The sequence below is a fragment of the Macaca thibetana genome, chromosome 3 (assembly GCF_024542745.1).
Source record: "Macaca thibetana thibetana isolate TM-01 chromosome 3, ASM2454274v1, whole genome shotgun sequence".
NCBI lineage: Eukaryota > Metazoa > Chordata > Mammalia > Primates > Cercopithecidae > Macaca > Macaca thibetana.
The window spans coordinates 19,384,301-19,402,839 of record NC_065580.1 but is presented as its reverse complement, the minus strand read 5'-3'; the positions used below and the strand labels follow the sequence as shown (position 1 = coordinate 19,402,839).

The window sequence follows — 18,539 nt, the reverse complement described above, 5'->3', positions numbered from 1 at the left end:
CGATCCTCCAGCCTCAGCCTTCCAAGTAGCTGGGATTACAGGTGCGTGCCACCAAACCTGGCTAATTTTTGTATTTTTTAGTAGAGATGGGGTTTTGCCATGTTGGCCAGGCTGGTCTCGAAATCCTGACCTCAGGTGATCTGCCCACCTTGGCCTCCCAAAGTGCTGGGATTACAGGTGTGAGCCACCATGCTGAGCTGAGGACAGCTATATTTCTGTGATTTATATTTTCTGGAAACCTTGCTGTACTTTAGGATTACTGCCTGGTGACACTGAAAAGTGTAAGGAAGCCCTAGGAGAGGAAAGATGAAATAACTGAGTATGGGAAAGAGCTTTGGCCAGGGAATCTGGTCATCCGCCAAACCGTGGCACTGTCGTTCCACAGAGCCCCAACTCTAAAGCTGTTCATATTTGAGGAAGTTGCCCAAAGTAGGGGTATTCAAAGGATGAATCAGGTAGAATGTTTCATATTAAGGGAGAGGCAGCAAGAACATATTGCAAGATGTCCAAAGATAGGTCTACACCCCATGTTCAGACGCAAGAATTCGGAGCATTCATTTTGGGGCCTGAGCATCTTAGGTGAACCGGAAGGCTCATATCATCTCAGTGAAGTATCCTGTGGGTGGTTAGTGGAAAAGGAGAGAATTTGGTCATTCTTGGGGCAGAGGGTGCTAAATATTAATGAGCCATGCATGGAAACGACCAGGCCCTTGATTGAATTCGGTTGGATCAATTCTATTACAAATCCCAGGGCGATGAAATCAAAGTCAAAGAGGAGATGCCTGAGGCTGAAGCCCAGCAAGAGAGAATGCTGATTAATTGTTGATTAAGAGAGAAATGTGCCTCTAGAGGTCTCAGCCTCTCAAGAAGGTCAAAGGAAAACCGGAAACCTGGGGACAGGAAATTCTGGTGCACACTGCAGGTGGAAGGGGGCCTTCCTGACCCCAAAACCCACAGAGCCCCCTGCTCTGAGTGAAGGGTGAGCTGCCTCAGTGGGGATAGGGGCAGTGGGTGCAACTCAGAGGCCGCAAATCCAACCGTGTATTAGCGCCTGGGGCCCCTCCCACCCCATCTACTGAATCAGAATTCCTTGGGTAGGTGCGGGAAATCTGGAATTGGTATTCTTAGCAAGCCTTCCAGGACTCCAGAGCCGCCTGGCCCTGGCTGAACAGACCTGCATTTGGGAATCAGGGCCTTGCGACCCAACACTGTGCCCAGGCCAAACCCGGTAGACTCAAAGGTCCCCCAAAACCTGGCGGATGGAGGGATTTTTGTGGACTCAATGTAGAAAAAAAAAATAGAAAGCTGCAAACACTGGCTCTGCAGAGCCTGCTTCTCACCTTCCGCAGCCACACTGCCACTTTGTTGGGGGAAGCCCCATTCCTGTTCTGCAGTGGGTAGCTGGGCCCTGCTGTGCATGTCACCTACTTCTTCTATTCCAACTTCCTGGGCATTTTGTGGTAATGATATTTGAGGGAGAAACACTGAGCTCGAGGGATCAGCGAAGGGGTCAGGGAATGTTAGATGAAACGGGCGTGATGCAACCCTGATGCTACCGTCAGCATGGGGACAGGAGATGGGGGTTGGCTCAGAGCTTGCCAAGCTCTCAGAGGACGAGAGCCCCGAGTAAGGGAGGACGTCCTGAAGGGGACCAAGAGATTAAAGTATAATAGTAACTCCTCCTGTGGTAATGGACAAAGCGACAACGGGCTAATGCTGAAGGTCAACCTCCTAATGTGCACTTTGGAACAGTGAGGAAACATTCTATAGAGTTTTCCAGTCATGCCTTGTCCACTACTCTCCGTGATCCCCTGTCCTGAGAACAGCTACAGCGGCCTTGTCTGCACTAGGTGAGTTGGGGGGCGGGTTGCTTGCAGCACAGATAAGCTCCAGGGCCAGACCTCCGGGATGCCCAGCCACACGGCTCTGGGAAGGCTGGTCAACCCCTCTGTGCCTCCATTTTTAACGTGGGAAACTGGGAAAATCATGGCAGCTCCAGGTAGGGCAGTGATGAGGATTAAATGAGTTAACAGGTATAGAATGCTTAGTATCTGGCATCTAAGGGCTTAAGTATTGAGTATCTGGCATTTAAGTTTTTAGCTACTGTTGGTGTCATTATTGAACTGTGTCTCCTGGTTAAAGCTGAGGCTCAAAAAATAGGTGTCTTGGCCTGGCGTGGTGGCTCACGCCTGTAATTCCAGCACTTTGGGAGGCCAAGGCGGGTGGATTGCCTGAGCTCAGGAGTTTGAGACCAGCCTGGCTAACACGGTGAAACCCCATCTCTACTAAAATATAAAAAGTCAGCCAGGCGTGGTGGTGCATGCCTGTAATCCCAGCTATTCGGGAGGCTGAGACAGCAGAATTGCTTGAACGCGGGAGGCGGAGGTTGCAGTGAGCTGAGATCGTGCCATTGCACTCCAGCCTGGGTGACAGAGCGAGACTCCTCTCCGAAAAACAAAAAACAAAAGTCTCTCCAAGCTGGGACAATCAATTCTGGTCTCCTGGAAATGGAACACTGGGAGCCTGGGAGCTGCTGGCTGTGAGTCGGGTGAAGGCAGCTTCAGAGAGCAGGCATCTGGCCCCCAGGGCTCAGGTCCCAGGGATTCTGGCTCCTGCCCTGCCTGGGACTTAGTTGTTGAACTTCCCCTTAGCCCTGCATCCTTCCAGTAAGTTGTTTGTCTTAAGCCAGTGTAGAGTTCATTCTGTTGCTTCCAAAAGAAACTTCACTAGCCCCAACCTGAGAAGGACTGAAAGGCTGAGAGCCACAGGAGGGGCTGAGTATGGCGGAGAAACAGCAGCGCATATGCTGGCCTAAGAGGGCTGAGGGAGCCCTGAACTCTCCCATGCTCTGGGCGCGGCTGCTGGGGTAGCTGCTACTGGCTCTACCTTGGCCTGTGTGCATCACCGCACCCCAGGGAGCTGAGGAAGGCTGCTTTCCTGACTTTTCCAAGCCTAGGATGGTTCTGCAGCTAAAGGTGTGTATGAGTATTGAACGCCACTGGCTGGGGAAGGGCAGGCACCAGACGAGGAATGCCCCTGCTCGCGAGGGCACAGGCAGCACTCCCGCATATGGAATGAGTTCAGTCTGCAGCTTCGAGGTTTGCACAAACATATATTTAAGGAACTTACATGATACAAGACAAATGCTATCCTTTGCAAATCTTTAAACTTAAAAATGTGTGCTGCATATAGCTTTAAACAATATTTAAAGGATAGCTGAGCTGAAAAGTGTGCAGCTCTCTCTAAGGAATCCTGGCTCCTGGTGCGAATGACTTCGGGTGCCTCCCAGGGCCCTTTGGTTACTGCTAGAGAATGTTGCTCCCTGGCAGGGTTTCCACCAACATATTTCCCTGGGGGGAAAAAGATGGTTTTTGGAGAGAGATGTCCTTGTAGCCTTGTGGAAGGGACAGCTTCATTTTCTTTTCCTCACAGAGTGCCTAATTTTGGGAGGGCTCCAGCCTGTTCTCTGTCCCCAGGTCACCAGACCCTAGCAGTAAGTACGGTCTGGCCCCTGTCAGCCAGAATGCTCGCCCTGTCATGTGGCTGCTGTGGCTCCATTTTTCCCACAGGTAAGGTCTCCTCCTTCCGAGAGAGCGCAGTGTGAGCTGTGTGCTGCTTGTGTCTTTCTTGTGGAGCAGCCAGGACACCGTGAGCACCACGACCCCCTGCCCCCAGGCCCACAGGAACGCTGGCTCTGACGTCAAAGCTGCTTGGAGGCTGCATCGTCACGATGGTACTGTTGGGGACAGACCAGGACTTGAAAACGGAGATGTTTTAGCAGGGTGCTGAGAAGCCGTGTTTCACAAGCATTTCTTCAGAGGAAAGGTAGCTGGGGTAACTCCAAAGTCAGGGAAAAAGAACTTCCGATACAAATGTCGGAAAGGGTGATGCTGCCTTGGGTTGGGAAGTGGACGGCAGGGAGCATGAGCCTGCAGCTGTCACCATCTCCCCTTCAGGCAGAGCCTCTCAGCAAAAGGGGCCCCATCCCAGGCAATGCCACGAGCTCTTGGGAGAGCGTCCCAGGGCGCTGACCCTCACCGTGCAGGCTGGCCTGAGGCACTGGGCTGGAAAAGTCCTAATGACCCCATCCTGCCTCCACTCTTCACCCGCAGTGGCAGCCCCTGAATGGGGCCTGTGCCCACTGGGCCTTACATGTGGTCACCACCCAGGAAGAGTCCCCAGTTCCTGTAGCGACCTCAGGTGTCAGACGTGAGATCCTCCTGAGAAGTAACAGCTGCTCACATCTAGACAAAAGCTTCTTGGCGTTTCCTTTCCTTCCCTTTTCCGTTGCGCCATCATGCAGGTGCAGGCTGGCTTGGGTGTGGTTCGTGGCGGAATTAGCGGGATGTGCAGATTTCTTCTGGTTTAGTCTCCACATTATTCCACTGTGAGCATGAGCAAGGGAAATGCTAAATAGATGCTACAAAATCTACGGTGAGCCGCTGAGTTTATTCAGGTTATGTTCTCAGCCTTTATTCCAGGGCCCAATTTTCAGGACAAGCCTTCGCGGGACAGGAGGAGTCCTCTGAAGAGAGCAGCGCGTGAGCAGAGAAACACGCACGGCTTGGTCTCGCTGCCCGGCAGCTGATTCCAAGGAGGGGCTGGGAGGGGCTGATTTCACCCTTCCCTAGCAAGACTCGGAGGAGGTTCTTCCTACACAAGAAGCCCACCTGACCACCAGGGCTTCCTGGAAGGGAGTGGTGCTAGATGTCAGCCAGAAACTCCCCAGACCAGGTATTCTTCCAGGCTCGGGCATAAAGAACCAGGAGGCTTTTATTTTCTATTAATCAACTAGTTGGAAGCAGAGCCATTGTAAAGGCAGAGAGGTATTGATTACAGAATTAAAGAAGGAAAACGCTGCTTATACAATGTGCTGTTAAGCAGAAGCCTCCCCTGGCTACTTCAGTAACATCCTCGGTGAGGATCGCCTGCAGTCACTGGCTGGACACTTTCTATTGTACTAGCTCCCATACAGCAACATTTCTAGCAGCAGAAAAACAGGAAAACCGCTCTCCAGGGAGATGTTCCTGTCCTGTCCTGGCCCCAAATTACCTGGCACCAGGCTATCACACTCCACCAATACTTCGCTGGCCTGGGTTTTCAGGGGTGGCACGATGATGGTTCGGGGGTTCCCCGTGCAGTGATTCTCCAGGCTCCCCTTGGTGTCAAAGGCGTTGGCGTTGTTGTGCCCGGTGCGCTGCTGCACGGAGTAGGGGCTGGTGTTGCTGGAGGAGTCCGAGTAGGGGGAGTCGTGGACCGTGACACAGCTGATGACGTTTTTTCTTTGCTTGGAGACAGTGCTGAAAATGCAAAGGGAGAAGTCAGAGGTGGGAGGCGGCCATGAGGTGAGACACCCAACTAGCATTTCATGCCCTGGGGCAGGGGAGGGAGGCAGAGGGGAGAGGGCAGGAACAGGGCTTTTGCTCGCCCTAACCCCCCTGGAGAGGCTGGGCATGCAAATGTCCCCTGTGTAGCCGGCAGCAGGGGCACATGTGAAGACATGGAGAAGGGGCTGGTGCTGGACCCACAGGTGCTTCTGGAAACTAGGGAGTGCGATGCTTCGGGGCTGGCCTGGGCTCTTCCTGTGCAGCAGAGCTCAGCACAGCGGCAGGGGAGGCACCTGCAGCCCAGAGCTGTGTACAACCCCCATGGGCCCACCAGAATGGAACATCTGAGCAAGGAGAGAACCAGCAAGAACCCAGCAACCTGGGGACCTGGGTTAGGAGTCAACCTTGCTGGGAGAAGAATGTCATAAGTTTAGCTTTGGTGCCTGCGGCCTGGCAAAGCTTATGCAGGAGGGCGCAGAATGTCCAAGGAATGGGATGCAGTGTGAGGCTCTGAGGAGGCTGCACCCACACAGCACAGTGCAGACGTGCCGTGGAGAATGCAGAGCTGGAGTTGACACCCTCTGCCTCTCCTTGCTCTGAGTGTGCTCTGTGGGCTGTGTGCAGGCCACTAGGACCTCTGCATTCCCCTTTTCAGGAGCCAGGCCCACCTGTGGCTTTTCCACTGCCTGGGCCAAGGATCGGGGGAGATGGTACTGCACTGGGGCCTGGTGGGAAGGCCCTGCCACGTTGATGCTGTGTGAAAGCCACTCTGACGCCCTGGCCTTCATCTTACATGTGGAACTTCATACAATAGGGAGGCCCTGGCTTTGGATGGCTCTTGGCCAGCATGTTTGTTCAGAGATGTTTAAGTTAGTGTGGTTACTTTGGGAACTACTTCTGTCTGTCTTCAAACTCAGTGAGAGGCTGCTGGCATGATGGATGTGAAATTTATTGTTTATTGTGTGCTTATATAAGGCTTTAAAGATGAGTGTGCATCTATTTTTATATATTGATCATTTATTTTTAAGAAATGAAAATTGCCTAGGCAAGCTGGTCAGTTTCCAGCTAATTGGATGAGAGAAGCCGCTGGTATTTATAGAGCCTCAGAGTCACAGGCACCTCCGGGTATACTGCTTGAGGCCACACAGCCAGGTCAGGCTCTTCCCATGATGGATCTCCACCACCCTAGGGGCAGCAGGGAAGTGGGCAAGTTCCAGAGCCCACAGCAGCCAGGCAGGATGGACAGAAGAACAGAGCCCTGCTGCTGAGCTACAGAAGGCTGAGGGAGCTGTGAGGTGCAGTCCCCAGGAGGCGCTGGCCCTGCTCCCCAAAGCCCAGTGCTCCTGACATCTAGATTGGATAATTCTTCCAGTGGCTGGACACTGTCCTCTCTGGTTCAGGGTGCCTAACCGTGTTTGTGGGTGAGAACATGAACCTTGCAGTCAGCTATCTAACTTCAACATGTGCTGCTGACAGGGCGGTGGGCAGCTATTTAACCTCTCAGTGATTCAGTGGCCTCATCAGTAAAAGGTAGGTAACAATTGGACCTGTATCATAGGCTTGTTTTGATAACTAAGTGAGAAAGCACATGTGCTTTTTTTTTTGAGACGGAGTCTCGCTCTGTCGCCCAGGCTGGAGTGCAGTGGCCGGATCTCAGCTCACTGCAAGCTCCGCCTTCCGGGTTCAGGCCATTCTCCTGCCTCAGCCTCCCGAGTAGCTGGGACTACAGGCGCCCGCCGCCTCGCCCGGCTAGGTTTTTGTATTTTTTAGTGGAAACAGGGTTTCACCATGTTAGCCCATGTTGGGATGGTCTCGATCTCCTGACCTCGTGATCCGCCCGTCTCGGCCTCCCAAAGTGCTGGGATTACAGGCTTGAGCCACCGCGCCCGGCCAAGCACATGTGCTTTAAATGATACACAACACATGATAAGTATTCCATAATGGCTGCTATGATTCTTCTTCTTACAAGTTGTGTTACCTTATTTAACATGTGAAAACAGGTTTGCAAAAAACTTATCTAGGCAAAGAGAATTCTATCAGGGTGAGGACTTGCTGGAAAAGTTTCCTTTTTTCTAGCCTGTGAATAAACCAGAAGATTGAAATGAAAGAAAATTAAAACTCATGATATCTTGGAGATCTATGCGGGGTACTACAGGGAATAGCTGCTATACAAAGAAATATGTGTCTCTGCCCTCGAGGAGATTAAAATCTCAGTGGAGGACTGTATAAAAACATGACAAGTTAAATAGTAAAAGCTTTAAAATAACCAGTTAGAGAGAATAATGGATGTCACAAAGCCTCCGTGATTAACTGTCAGATGAATCGTACAGATGATAATTGCTAACAACTCAAAAGAAGGTGAGGAATGAATTGGCTGCATATATTTACGGCTCTTCACGTTAACTTAAAGTAGATAAATTTTAATTAATACAGACCCACACCTCCCAGTTATGACAGTTTAAATGTGAAATGTCCATATGCTTGTTCTTCAAAAAGCTAAACACAGAGTTACCATATAGCAATTCCATTCCTAAGTACGTACTTAAAGGATTGGAAACAGGTACTCAGATACAGGTAAGCCAATGTTCACTGCAGCACTATTCAAAATACCAAGAGGTGGAAACAACCCAAATGTCCATCGACTGGTGAATGGATAGAAAATGTGGTGTATCCATACAGTGGAATACTATTCAGTCATAAAAATGAATGAACGCTGGGAGGGGTGGATCATGCCTGTAATCTCAGTGCTTTGGGAGGCTGAGGTGGGAGGACTGCTTGAGGCCAGGAGTTCAAGACCAGCCTGGGCAACACAGTAAGAACCCATCTCTACAAACAATTAAAAAAATAAGCGAGGTATGGTGGTGTGTGCCTGTAGTCCCAGCTGTTTGGGAGGCTGAGGTGGGAGCCCAGGAGTTTGAGGCTGCGGGGAGCTATGATCACACCACTGCACTCCAGCCTGGGTGACAGAGTGAGACCCTGTCTCCAAAAAAAAAAAAAAAAAGAAAAAAAAAAGTTCTGATACATGCTGCAATATGGATGAATCTTGAAAACATTAAATGAAATAAACCAGACACAAAAGGACAAATTGTTTGAGTCTACATATATGAAATATCTAGAATAGGCAAATTCATACAGACAGAAAATACATTAGAGGTTACTAGAGGTTGGGGGCTAGGGGAGAGGAGAGTGGGAAGTTACTGATTAATGGTATAGTTTTTGGTTGGGGCAATGGAAAAGTTCTGAAAATAGATAATGGTGATGACTATACAGCATTATGAGTATAATTAATGTCACTGAATTTACACTTAAAAATGGTTGAAATGTCAAATTTGTTATATATATTTTACAATTAAAAATTAATAGCCTAAAACCACTGAATTGTGCACATTCAACGGGTGAACTGTACAGTATGGTACATGAATTACATCTCCATCAAAAACAAAGTCCAGGCCGGGTGAGGTGGCTCATGCCTGTAATCCCAGCACTTTGGGAGGCTGAGGCGGGTGGATCTCCTGAGGTCACAAGTTCGAGATCAGCCTGACCAACATGGTGAAACTCCGTCTCTACTAAAAATACCAAAAATTAGCCGGACGTGGTGGCAGGTGCCTGTAGTCCCAGCTACTCAGAGGCTGAGGCAGGAGAATCACTTGAACCCAGGAGGCAGAGGTTGCAGTGAGTCAAGATTGTGCCATTGTACTCCAGCCTGGGCGACAGAGCAAGACTCCGTCTCACAACAACAACAACAACAAAAAAAAAGCAAAAGAGATTGAGAGTCTTGGGCACTTTGCAGCTGTACATCAGGGCTCAGCAGAGACACCTAGAGAGTGGGAGGGCACTGACATCCAGTACAAGAATTACAAAGTGGGAGCTAGGTGCGGTAGCTCACCCCTGTAATCCCAGCACTTTGGGAGGCCAAGGTGGGAGGACTGCTTGAAGCCAGAAATTTGAGACCTGCCTGGGCAACACAGTGAGATCCCATCTCTACAAAAATAAAAACATTAGCTAGGCATGGTGGTGTGCGCCTCTAAGTCCTAGCTGCTCAGGAGGCTGAGGCAGGAAGATGGCTTGAGCCCTGGAGTTTGAGGCTGCAGTGAGCTGTGGTCATGTCACTGCACTCCAGTGTGGGTGACAAAGAGACCCCCACTCTAAAAAAAAAAATTAAAAATAAATAAAAATAATTAGGCACGGTGTCTCACACCTGTAATTAGCAGTTTGGGAAGTCAAGGCAGGCAGATCATTTGAGGTCAGGAGTTTGAGACCAGCCTGGCCAACATGGTGAAACTTTGTCTCTACTAAAAATAAAAAATCTGCTGGGCATGGTGGCTCACACCTGTAATCCCAGAACTTTGGGAGGCCAAGGTGGGCGGACCACTTGAGGTCAGGAGTTCGAGACTAGCCTGGCCAACATGGCAAAACCCCGTTTCTACTAAAAATACAAAAATTAGCCAGGCGTGGCAGTGTGCACCTGTAATCCCAGCTACTAGGGAGGCTGAGATAGGAGAATCGCTTGAACATGGGAGGTGGAGGTTGCAGTGAGTGGAGATCGCACCACCACACTCCAGCCTGGGCGACAGGGAGACTCTGCCCACCACGCTCCACCGCCGCAAAAAAAAAAAAAAAAAAAAAAAAAAAAAAAAATCCTGGCTGTGGTGGCACATGCCTGTAATCCTAGCTTCTTGGGAGGTTGAGGTGGGAGATTGCTTGAACCTGGGAAGTGAGGTTGTAGTGAGCTGAGATCGCACCACTACACTCCAGCCTGGGTGACACAACCAGACTCCGTCTTAAAAAGAAAAAAAAGATTGCTGTCTACCAATAACAACAAAAAACAGTATCTCAACATATTTTATAAATATAAATTAAGTAAAAAAAAAAAAAAAAAAAAAAAAAAAGAATTAGGAAGTGGGACTCCAGGAGGTCTCTGAGCTAGGAGGTAGGGAGGAGGGATCTGAGAGCAGGGAGACACAGGAGGCTGAGGACAAGGAGGGAGCAGGAAGGAAGGAGAGCTGCCTTAACAAGACAAGGGCAGTGAAACCTGCAGCTGTCTTCTGGGATGAGTGGTGGGGAGTAATGGGAAACAACTGGTCTGCTGCAGTCTCTTGTGTAATAAGGGAACTCCTCCCACCCGGCACTGTTTCAAAGTGCTTGAGGGCCAGGGGAAGAGCTGGGAGCCATGACTGGGAGCAGCTGCTGGTTCCTGAGGGGAGGTGAGGAGGAGATGGTGCTGCCCTGCCCTTCACTCTCAGTTTCAGGCACAGGTACTCCTGAATGATGAACATGCCTCTGGTCATTTCACGAAACACAGACATGTTCTGTTGCAGGTGCACATTCTGTGGGCAGAGGACCCCAGGTGAGGATGGAGGCTGACTCCCAAATGTGTCCTGGGAGCTGGCGCTGGGTCCTAGCTCTGATGTTCCTTTACTGGTGTGGCTCTGGACAGTGTCCTGGATAACCTGTAACATCCATCCAGCTCCAACCTGCTCCGAAACTCATTGAGAGGGATTACTCATGGCATTAAAGGAGCCATTGTGAGGATCTCTGAAAGATTCCTAGAGACATTTTCAAATAGGAATGGTCTAGCACTAATCTGGGGAGGAAAGAGATCCTTTTAGTAGATGTACTTTACATATAGACCCAGATCTGGCCAGTTCTTGCTGATCATATCTTCCTTAGGATCTGAGTAGTTTAGAAAATGAGCAATTTTTTTTTTAAAAAAAACAAAAAGACAAAAACACACACTAATTTTGGCTAAACTGTAATCTGTCCTCGAGTAAAATTCCAATTGGGCATATTTGGAGCTCTTCACTCAAATGTGGAAATTGTGGAGAAGCTTCAGCTTAATGTGAAAAAGAATTTTCTAACTAGAACTATCTCAAGACACAATAGCCACTTCATGAGTCACTGAGCTTCTTATCACTGAAGAATGGCTTTCTGGCATGAGTCTTGTGAGAGCGGACAGCTTGGCCTGGGTGACCTGTGAGAACTGAGGGCCATCTACTTGATGGAAACCCAACAGGTAGTGAGCCTCCCACCAAAGAGACTGAAGAATCTGCATGTCAGCGTCTAGTTATCTACAAGGAGTGTGGGATAAAACCTTTATAAACCCTTCCCGGGTCCCATCCCTTTGTTGTAGCTGGGGAGCCCCTAGCTTAATGAGCAAATATGTACGGCACGGCTTGATGCTGATTTGCCTACCTTTTTGGATTTACAAGTGGCACATTTATTCGCAGAAGGTGAATTCATTTGCTAGCTGTTTTTCATCTCTTCCATTGTGAGAAAGCTCTGCGCTCTACCTGAACACACTATGCAGATTAGAGAACTAATGGGAAGCTGTGAAATGAGTCACTTTAGAAATGAGCACATATTTGAGATGACTACTGCAGATTCTTTAGGCTCGTATCTATCGATACTACTGGGATTCGTTCCATGATTGCATCTAATTACTATTGACAGCTTATCAATCCCATTATGAGTTGGTTAATGCAAGTGAGAGACATAGCAATAGGAGCAGAATGAGAAATATTTGCTGAAATGGGCTTGAAAGAACATCACTTCTGAATAAAGAACAAAGCTGTCAGAGTTCACAATTGCATTATGTTGTCATGGCAATAGATAATTTTCATCATTTCAAAATGATGAAAACAAATAAGGAGCTAAAAAGTAAAGCAATCCCTAAAGGAGAAAACACTGGGAGAAGATCAGATATAACCTGTGACCCCTTCCCTGTAGGGTCTTATCTGGAATGTGTCTCTGATTTCTATTTGCTAATATGAGTCAATTTCATCCTTCAAGACCAGGGTCAAAACTCATCTCCTCCAATAACTTCTTTCACCCTTCTGATTTCATAGTCAATGCTATATGTTCTATTACTATGATGCTGATTATTAAGTACAGGTAACATTTATTGCATGCATACTAACCTACGGCTTAAAGTGCTTTATATGTGTTATCTCCTTTAATCATCATGGAAAGAGATGTGGTAAAGAATATGACTACTTTTGGCTGGGCACAGTGGCTCACGCTGGTAATTCCAGTGTGCCTCCAGACCACTGTGTTCCTTCCTGATACCTGCTGACTTACCGTCATCAGAGAGAAAAAAAATCTTCATTTTAATATGGCACATACATTCCATTCAAATGATTATTATTATTTTTAGAGGCAGGGTCTCACTCTGCCATCCAGACTGTAGTATGGTGGTGTGAGCGGAGCTCACTACAGCCTCGAACTCCTGGGTGGAAGCAATCCTCCCATCTCAGCTTCCCCAGTAGCTGGGACTACAGGCACGTGTCACTGCTGGTACCACTTCCCAAGTAGCTGGGACTACAGGCACGTGCCACTGCTGGTACCACTTCCCAAGTAGCTGGGACTGCAGGCACGTGCCACTGCTGGTACCACTTCCCAAGTAGCTGGGACTACAGGCACGTGCCACTGCTGGTACCACTTCCCAAGTAGCTGGGACTACAGGCACGTGCCACTGCTGGTACCACTTCCCAAGTAGCTGGGACTGCAGGCACGTGCCACTGCTGGTACCACTTCCCAAGTAGCTGGGACTACAGGCACGTGCCACTGTGCCTGGGGAATTTAAAATTTTTTTTGTAGAGACAGGGTCTTGCTAAAGTTGCCCAGGTTGGTCTCAAACTCCTGGCCTCAAGTGATCCTCCCACCTTGGCCTCCCAATGTGCTGGGATTCCAGGTGTGAGCCACCATGCCTGGCTCCTCCTTTCAAATTGTATTATCTGCATATTTATGTCTATGTCTATGTCTACACGTGTGTATATAAACACACATATATCACCAGTAAGATCATTTTTTATATGACTACTTTCTAGAGAAATCAGAAACAGGGTCATGGAAGGAGCCAGGAGTAGTCACCTCATCCTTGTCCCATCAGATGCAGCGGAAGGAAGTGTTTGCTCTCCTTCCATCTTCTTCTGAAGCCCAGTCTCTCTCTTCCCAACTGGCCTGGGTGATTAGGACTCATCTCTCCAAATCACCTTCAATCTATCCACTGAGCACCACTCTGCCCTATGGTATCCAACCCTCTCCCACCCCTCTTCCTCCCTCTTCCCTGTGGAAAGCCAGGAGCAAACCAGGAAGCTGTGGCACATCAGTGACAGCTTTGTAATGTGACAGCAGCTGGGGACAGTAGGGTGGAGTGTCTCTTCTTCAAAATACACCCCTAAACCATTCCACTCAACCCACTGGAGTGTCTTAAATGGAGCCCTGTAAAGAGGGTGTGGCAAAGTCAGCTGGACAAAAGATCCTTCCATCATCTCTCCAGGTGAGTCACATGACTGAAGTAGCTTTCAACTGGGGATGTATTGTACTCAAAATGGAGAGACACCAAAGTTCCTTCAAATGGCACTGTGTGTTTGGGTTCCTTTGTTCCTTCACTCAAGCCTGATTCCCACGTCCCCATAAGCACGGCAGGAGATTGGCTGTAAGTAGCTTTTCAACCAATGGCAGGATGGAGCAAGCTATATGGTTATAGGTAGCCATGGAGGCTAATCCCACTTTGGGTTTTTTGCCCATAAAATAATAAATGAGTGTGTGTGGGTTTTGCTCCCTCTGTTAAGTGGATGTTAATTTTTCAGGTCAAAGTAATTTGAGCAGCAGTTTATCAGTTTTCTAACCTTGCTTTATCTATAATAATTTCTCTAGACTTTCATCTTAGTATAAAGAAGGAAAACATTTCAGGTCAAATTTTTTTTATATATAAACATGTTAAGAGTGACCTAAGTAACTGTTTCTACATCTAAAATATTGAGTGATATTTATGAATCATTTTTCTTAAAGTTTTCATTTTTGGTAACGGTGGCTGAAACAGTGGCTGCTTACACAGGCACAGTAAAGTGCAGCCTGCAGGAGGGCCTTGATGACCGAAGCAAAACAACCCACCCACCAGGAACATCCAGGTAACTCAATGAGTGAATACATGAGTGAATAATGGAGCTGGACAAAATCATTTCTAGCTGATCAGTTGACACAAGCCACTTTGGTTTACACACTTAAAAAATTACTCTTGGCCAGGCATGGTGGTTCACACCTGTAATCCCAATACTTTGGGAGGCAAAGGCAGGAGAATTGCTTGAGCCTAGGAGTTCAAGACCAGACTGGGCAACATAGTGAGACACTGTCTCCAGTTCTTACTAAAAAAAAAAAAAAAAAAAAAAAAAAAAAAAAATTACCCTAATGACTAAAGGTTGTATGCTACAGCCTTTACAAGACCATTTCAGCACAAGGTAAGGTTAGCAGGGGTTCTGGATCAGGAGACGTGTACCTATAAACCGTCCAAGAGAGTCCAGGAGAGAAAAGATGGCTTGTTCAGTATGTGTAGACAATTAAATGCTTTTCTAATCAAAATTGTCTATAAATATTTAAAAGAAGACCAGTTCTACTACTGAATCCTGGGGGACCCAGAACAGTATCTGTTTGTCTCATCTTTTGGCCAATTCTCTAGCCATGACCAGAGTCCCCTAGTCCACAGTAATTCACTGAAAAGGAGTCCCTGGCTCTTCCCTGACCTTCCTACTTTTAAAAGAGCTGACTCTGCCCTTCTCAGTGCCATGGCTCCAGCACCCTGACAAACGCCCAGCACCAAGAGGGGGCTCAGTGGACAACACTCTAGACTCCCTGTGGCCCTGGCATGGTGCCCTGCACACAGTGGGTGCCACCACGGCATGGTGGTAGTCACGGGAGGGAGCAGGATGGAATTTGTATTTGTTGAATGAATGACTGAAATCAGTTATTTTTTGCCGGTTATTAAGTTTGCCATTTCTTCAAGAGCATGGCACCTGAGTCCCAACTCTGCTATTTAGAACCTTTATCAATTTGGGTGAGTCACCTACCTTTCCTGAGCCTCAGTGTCTTCATCTATCAAATGAGAATAGGAATACCAGCCTCGCGTGCCCCATCAAATGACGGAGGAGCTAGTGCGGGTGCAACATCCGGTGTATGTTTGCTATGATTTTCCCGTCTTTAGCTCAGCGTCTCCCAGCATCTGCCTGCAACATGCCCTGGAGTTCTCACGAGTGGAGCTGCTAGCCAGCCATCTGCTGTGCAACTAACAGTGCCACATACGTGGGGTCAGGAATAATGATTTTGCCTTGGCCTTCTTTTAAAAATTCTAGGCTGTATCATCTAGTCCTAGAGGTTTAGTGACACCCTCAATCAGGTCTAAAAGCCCCTTTGGTGGTGGAAGCACTGTCATCCGTCTGAAGGTCATTGGCTGCCTGACTCTGGCTGCCAAGCTGAGGCTGAGCCATGTTAGGGGAATTAACCAGTATTTCAGGCAAAGTTACAGGACTGGCACTGGGGTAAGTAGCAAATAGAAAACGAGGCTGGGAACACAGAAGGTGGGAATCAACATGCCCACAGCACAGGAGAAATCAGGCTTGGGAACGAGGATGATCAACATGTAGGAGGGAAGGTCTCCGTTGCTCCAGCTGGGACACAGAAGGGCGGGGGAAGCTCTTCAGCTGGAGAGGGACCAGGTGACCCCTCCATGTGGCTGCACTTGGGGGTGCATCCTTGTTTTCCCAGGACTGATGCTTCCCCTTGAGCCCCTCAGTATCTCCTGACAAAGCTGACCACCCCCATCTAAGGGGAGATCCCTCCCCAACCCCCTTCCCATCCTGAAGCCCCTTTTGGATAAACTCCTGCACAGGGCTCTTGATCCTGTTCGCCTGCCTCAGAGGCTCTGCCCCATCAATCCCCTCACTTGAATTTGCAACCCCACCTCCTCTACGGTGTGGACCTGCGAGACCTTTAGCCTTCAAAGCCCCCTCCCCTGCTATTCCCTTAAGCTTTTTCCCTTTGAGTTCCCCATGGTACTTTGCTCATTTTTATGGGACTGATACTCTGTTTTGTGTTATAATGATTTGTATGTGTTTCGTCTTGCTTATTACCCTGCAAACCTCAAGAGGACACAGACTGTCTACCTTATTTATGTAACACCTGCAGTTCCCAGCATAATATCTTACACTAGTGGGGCCAATAAATACCGACTGTGTTAAATTTTATGATAATTCTGACTTCTAAGAACAAGTAATCATATTTCCCCACATTTTTTTTTCTCATTCCAAAATGTAGTCACAATAATGTGATCACAATTACACAGTGGTTTCTCTATAAATAAAACAGCTACTGGTTTCTGTTTTATCCTACTCAGACTCAAATACACTTTCCTACCTTCTTGAGTGTGAAGACATTTTCTAAGGCAATAGCCATTGGATCTCTCTAGAAAACATTATTCTGGGAGCTCCCAGTCACAACTGAGGACAGCTGAAGCCTTTTGGATGACTCCTTAGCCTCAGTCTGCAGCTTCCCTATTCAGCCTGATGTGTCCGGCACATTTTCATGACCCTGGCAGGCTGGCAGTCCCTGCCACTCTTCACTGCAGGATGCTGTGGGACTCAGTGGCCACTGCTACTGTCTGTGGCTGTCCCTCACCTGTGCACCTGGCTCCCACTCCTGGGTTTCTTTGAGTTGTTCTCATGAAGGTCCTCATCTACTGCCCAGGCTCTTGGTTCTATCATTTCCTTCTGGGGGCCTTAGGGGCTGCCACGGAGGCAGGGACATGCTCGGGCTTTGCGTTCCACTCTCAGCCCTGTCAGCTGTCTGATTGGTGGAGAGACGGCTCTCTCATCCTCCTTCTCAGACACGCTATTCAATTCTCTCCTGGGCACAGATGTTGAGAGTCTGTGTCAACTCAGATCTCATACGTTAGGAATGAGATTCCAATCTAGCTGATTGTCAGATTTTAAATTGCTTTTGCTTTCCTCCATTTGTGGCAAAGGGCTGGGCAAGGCTGCTAGGCCCTTCTGATGACCAAGGCTACCCACGTGTGGGTGGCTGCTCCAGGCCAGGCTTTGGTCTGGGGCTGGGCAGGGCCATCCCCTTTGTGAAGAGACCACTGAGCCCACTCGAGGACTGAACCGACAGTATTCCTGGGTGGTGGGGTGGGGCACTGTAGAGAATGGCCCATTGACTCAACTTGAGGCTGTCATTAAAAAGGGACCTGAGGCCAGTTCTGGACTACGCAGATGGGGAGTCAGGCAGTCCTGGGCTGCCAACGTATTCAGTGCTGTGCCTGGAACTTTGACCTGGGTCCCCTCTGGCACCTGGCACAATGCTACGGCCACAAGTGCTCCACTACATTCTTCTCCAAAAGACAATGACAATTAGGCTGTACCTAATTGGTGGGAAGAGGACACTTGAAAGAGACATGTACTAACCCCACCCGGCAACAAACTAAAACCACTGGACTTCATTATAAAGACGGAAGGGAATGTCCCATGCAGGAATAGGTATAATGAGAATGTTTTCATCAGTCTCTCTATACATTTTGTAATGATTTCAAAGGTGAGAATTTATTATCTAATCAAAGGATTTGTGATTACTAATTAGTTACATTGTATCCAATCAGGAATTAATAATTCGAGCCTAATTGTGAATTAGAGTTCACATCCCGCTGCGGGATGCGTGCTGACGGGCAGCGCTGGGCTTGGGAGGGGCAGGCCTCCCTTCCCTGGCTCTCGGTCCCAATGCAAAGGAGCCAGTAGGGTGGAGTCATGAGATTTTGGGCTCTACAAGGCCACAGGGACTCTAGGGGTGCAGAAGGCCAGGAAGACAACTGTTCTAGAAGGGTTGCTCAGAACCTGAGCTGAGTGGCCCAAACAAAAACCACATTTTACTGAAGTCTGGCTGGGCAGTACAGAAAAAGAGGCTCTGGCGCCAGGGTTAATAGTTTTGTAAATACAATAAAGATTTCTTCCCTCTCCCCAGGAAGCACACAAAGACTAAAATGAATTATTACTACTTTGGGATAAACAGTAATGCTCTCTGGGTGAAGAGCCAACTGGCAATTTTGAAAGATTAGGTTAATCAGACACAGGGAAATTTCTGATTAATTGGACAATTACTTCGTCTTCTGAGTGAGCCAAGGCAATGTCAGAGAAGTATCCTGACCAACTGGGAATAAATTCACTAGCTTGAGGCAGAGACTTTTAAACTTACAGAGGATGAAATACACTGGCATTGTGTGCCCGATTTTTATGGTCTCAAGTTCCCCAAATGTATAGGGCCTATAATTATTTTTTAAGACCAAAGTGATTCAACATTATTTTGGTTTTAAACAATTATGGAAAACCTGTTTGACATTCTCTTGAAATAACTTTAGGACCACAGTAGATGGCAAAACCAAACTTTAGGGGT

The 18,539-nt window shown here is 48.2% G+C and overlaps 2 protein-coding genes across 6 annotated transcripts in view; one reads left to right on the top strand and one right to left on the bottom strand.

The window, feature by feature from the left end:
* The window catches only part of NDUFB2 (NADH:ubiquinone oxidoreductase subunit B2), a 1,166,996-nt gene that overhangs the window by 34,875 nt on the left and 1,113,582 nt on the right, over positions 1-18,539 (top strand). The window lies entirely within an intron of this gene.
* HIPK2 (homeodomain interacting protein kinase 2) overlaps positions 1-18,539 on the bottom strand; it is a 218,907-nt gene that overhangs the window by 17,103 nt on the left and 183,265 nt on the right. Inside the window, 1 exon segment of the mRNA XM_050782226.1 lies at positions 5,053-5,300. Coding sequence (XP_050638183.1) covers positions 5,053-5,300 — 248 coding nt within the window.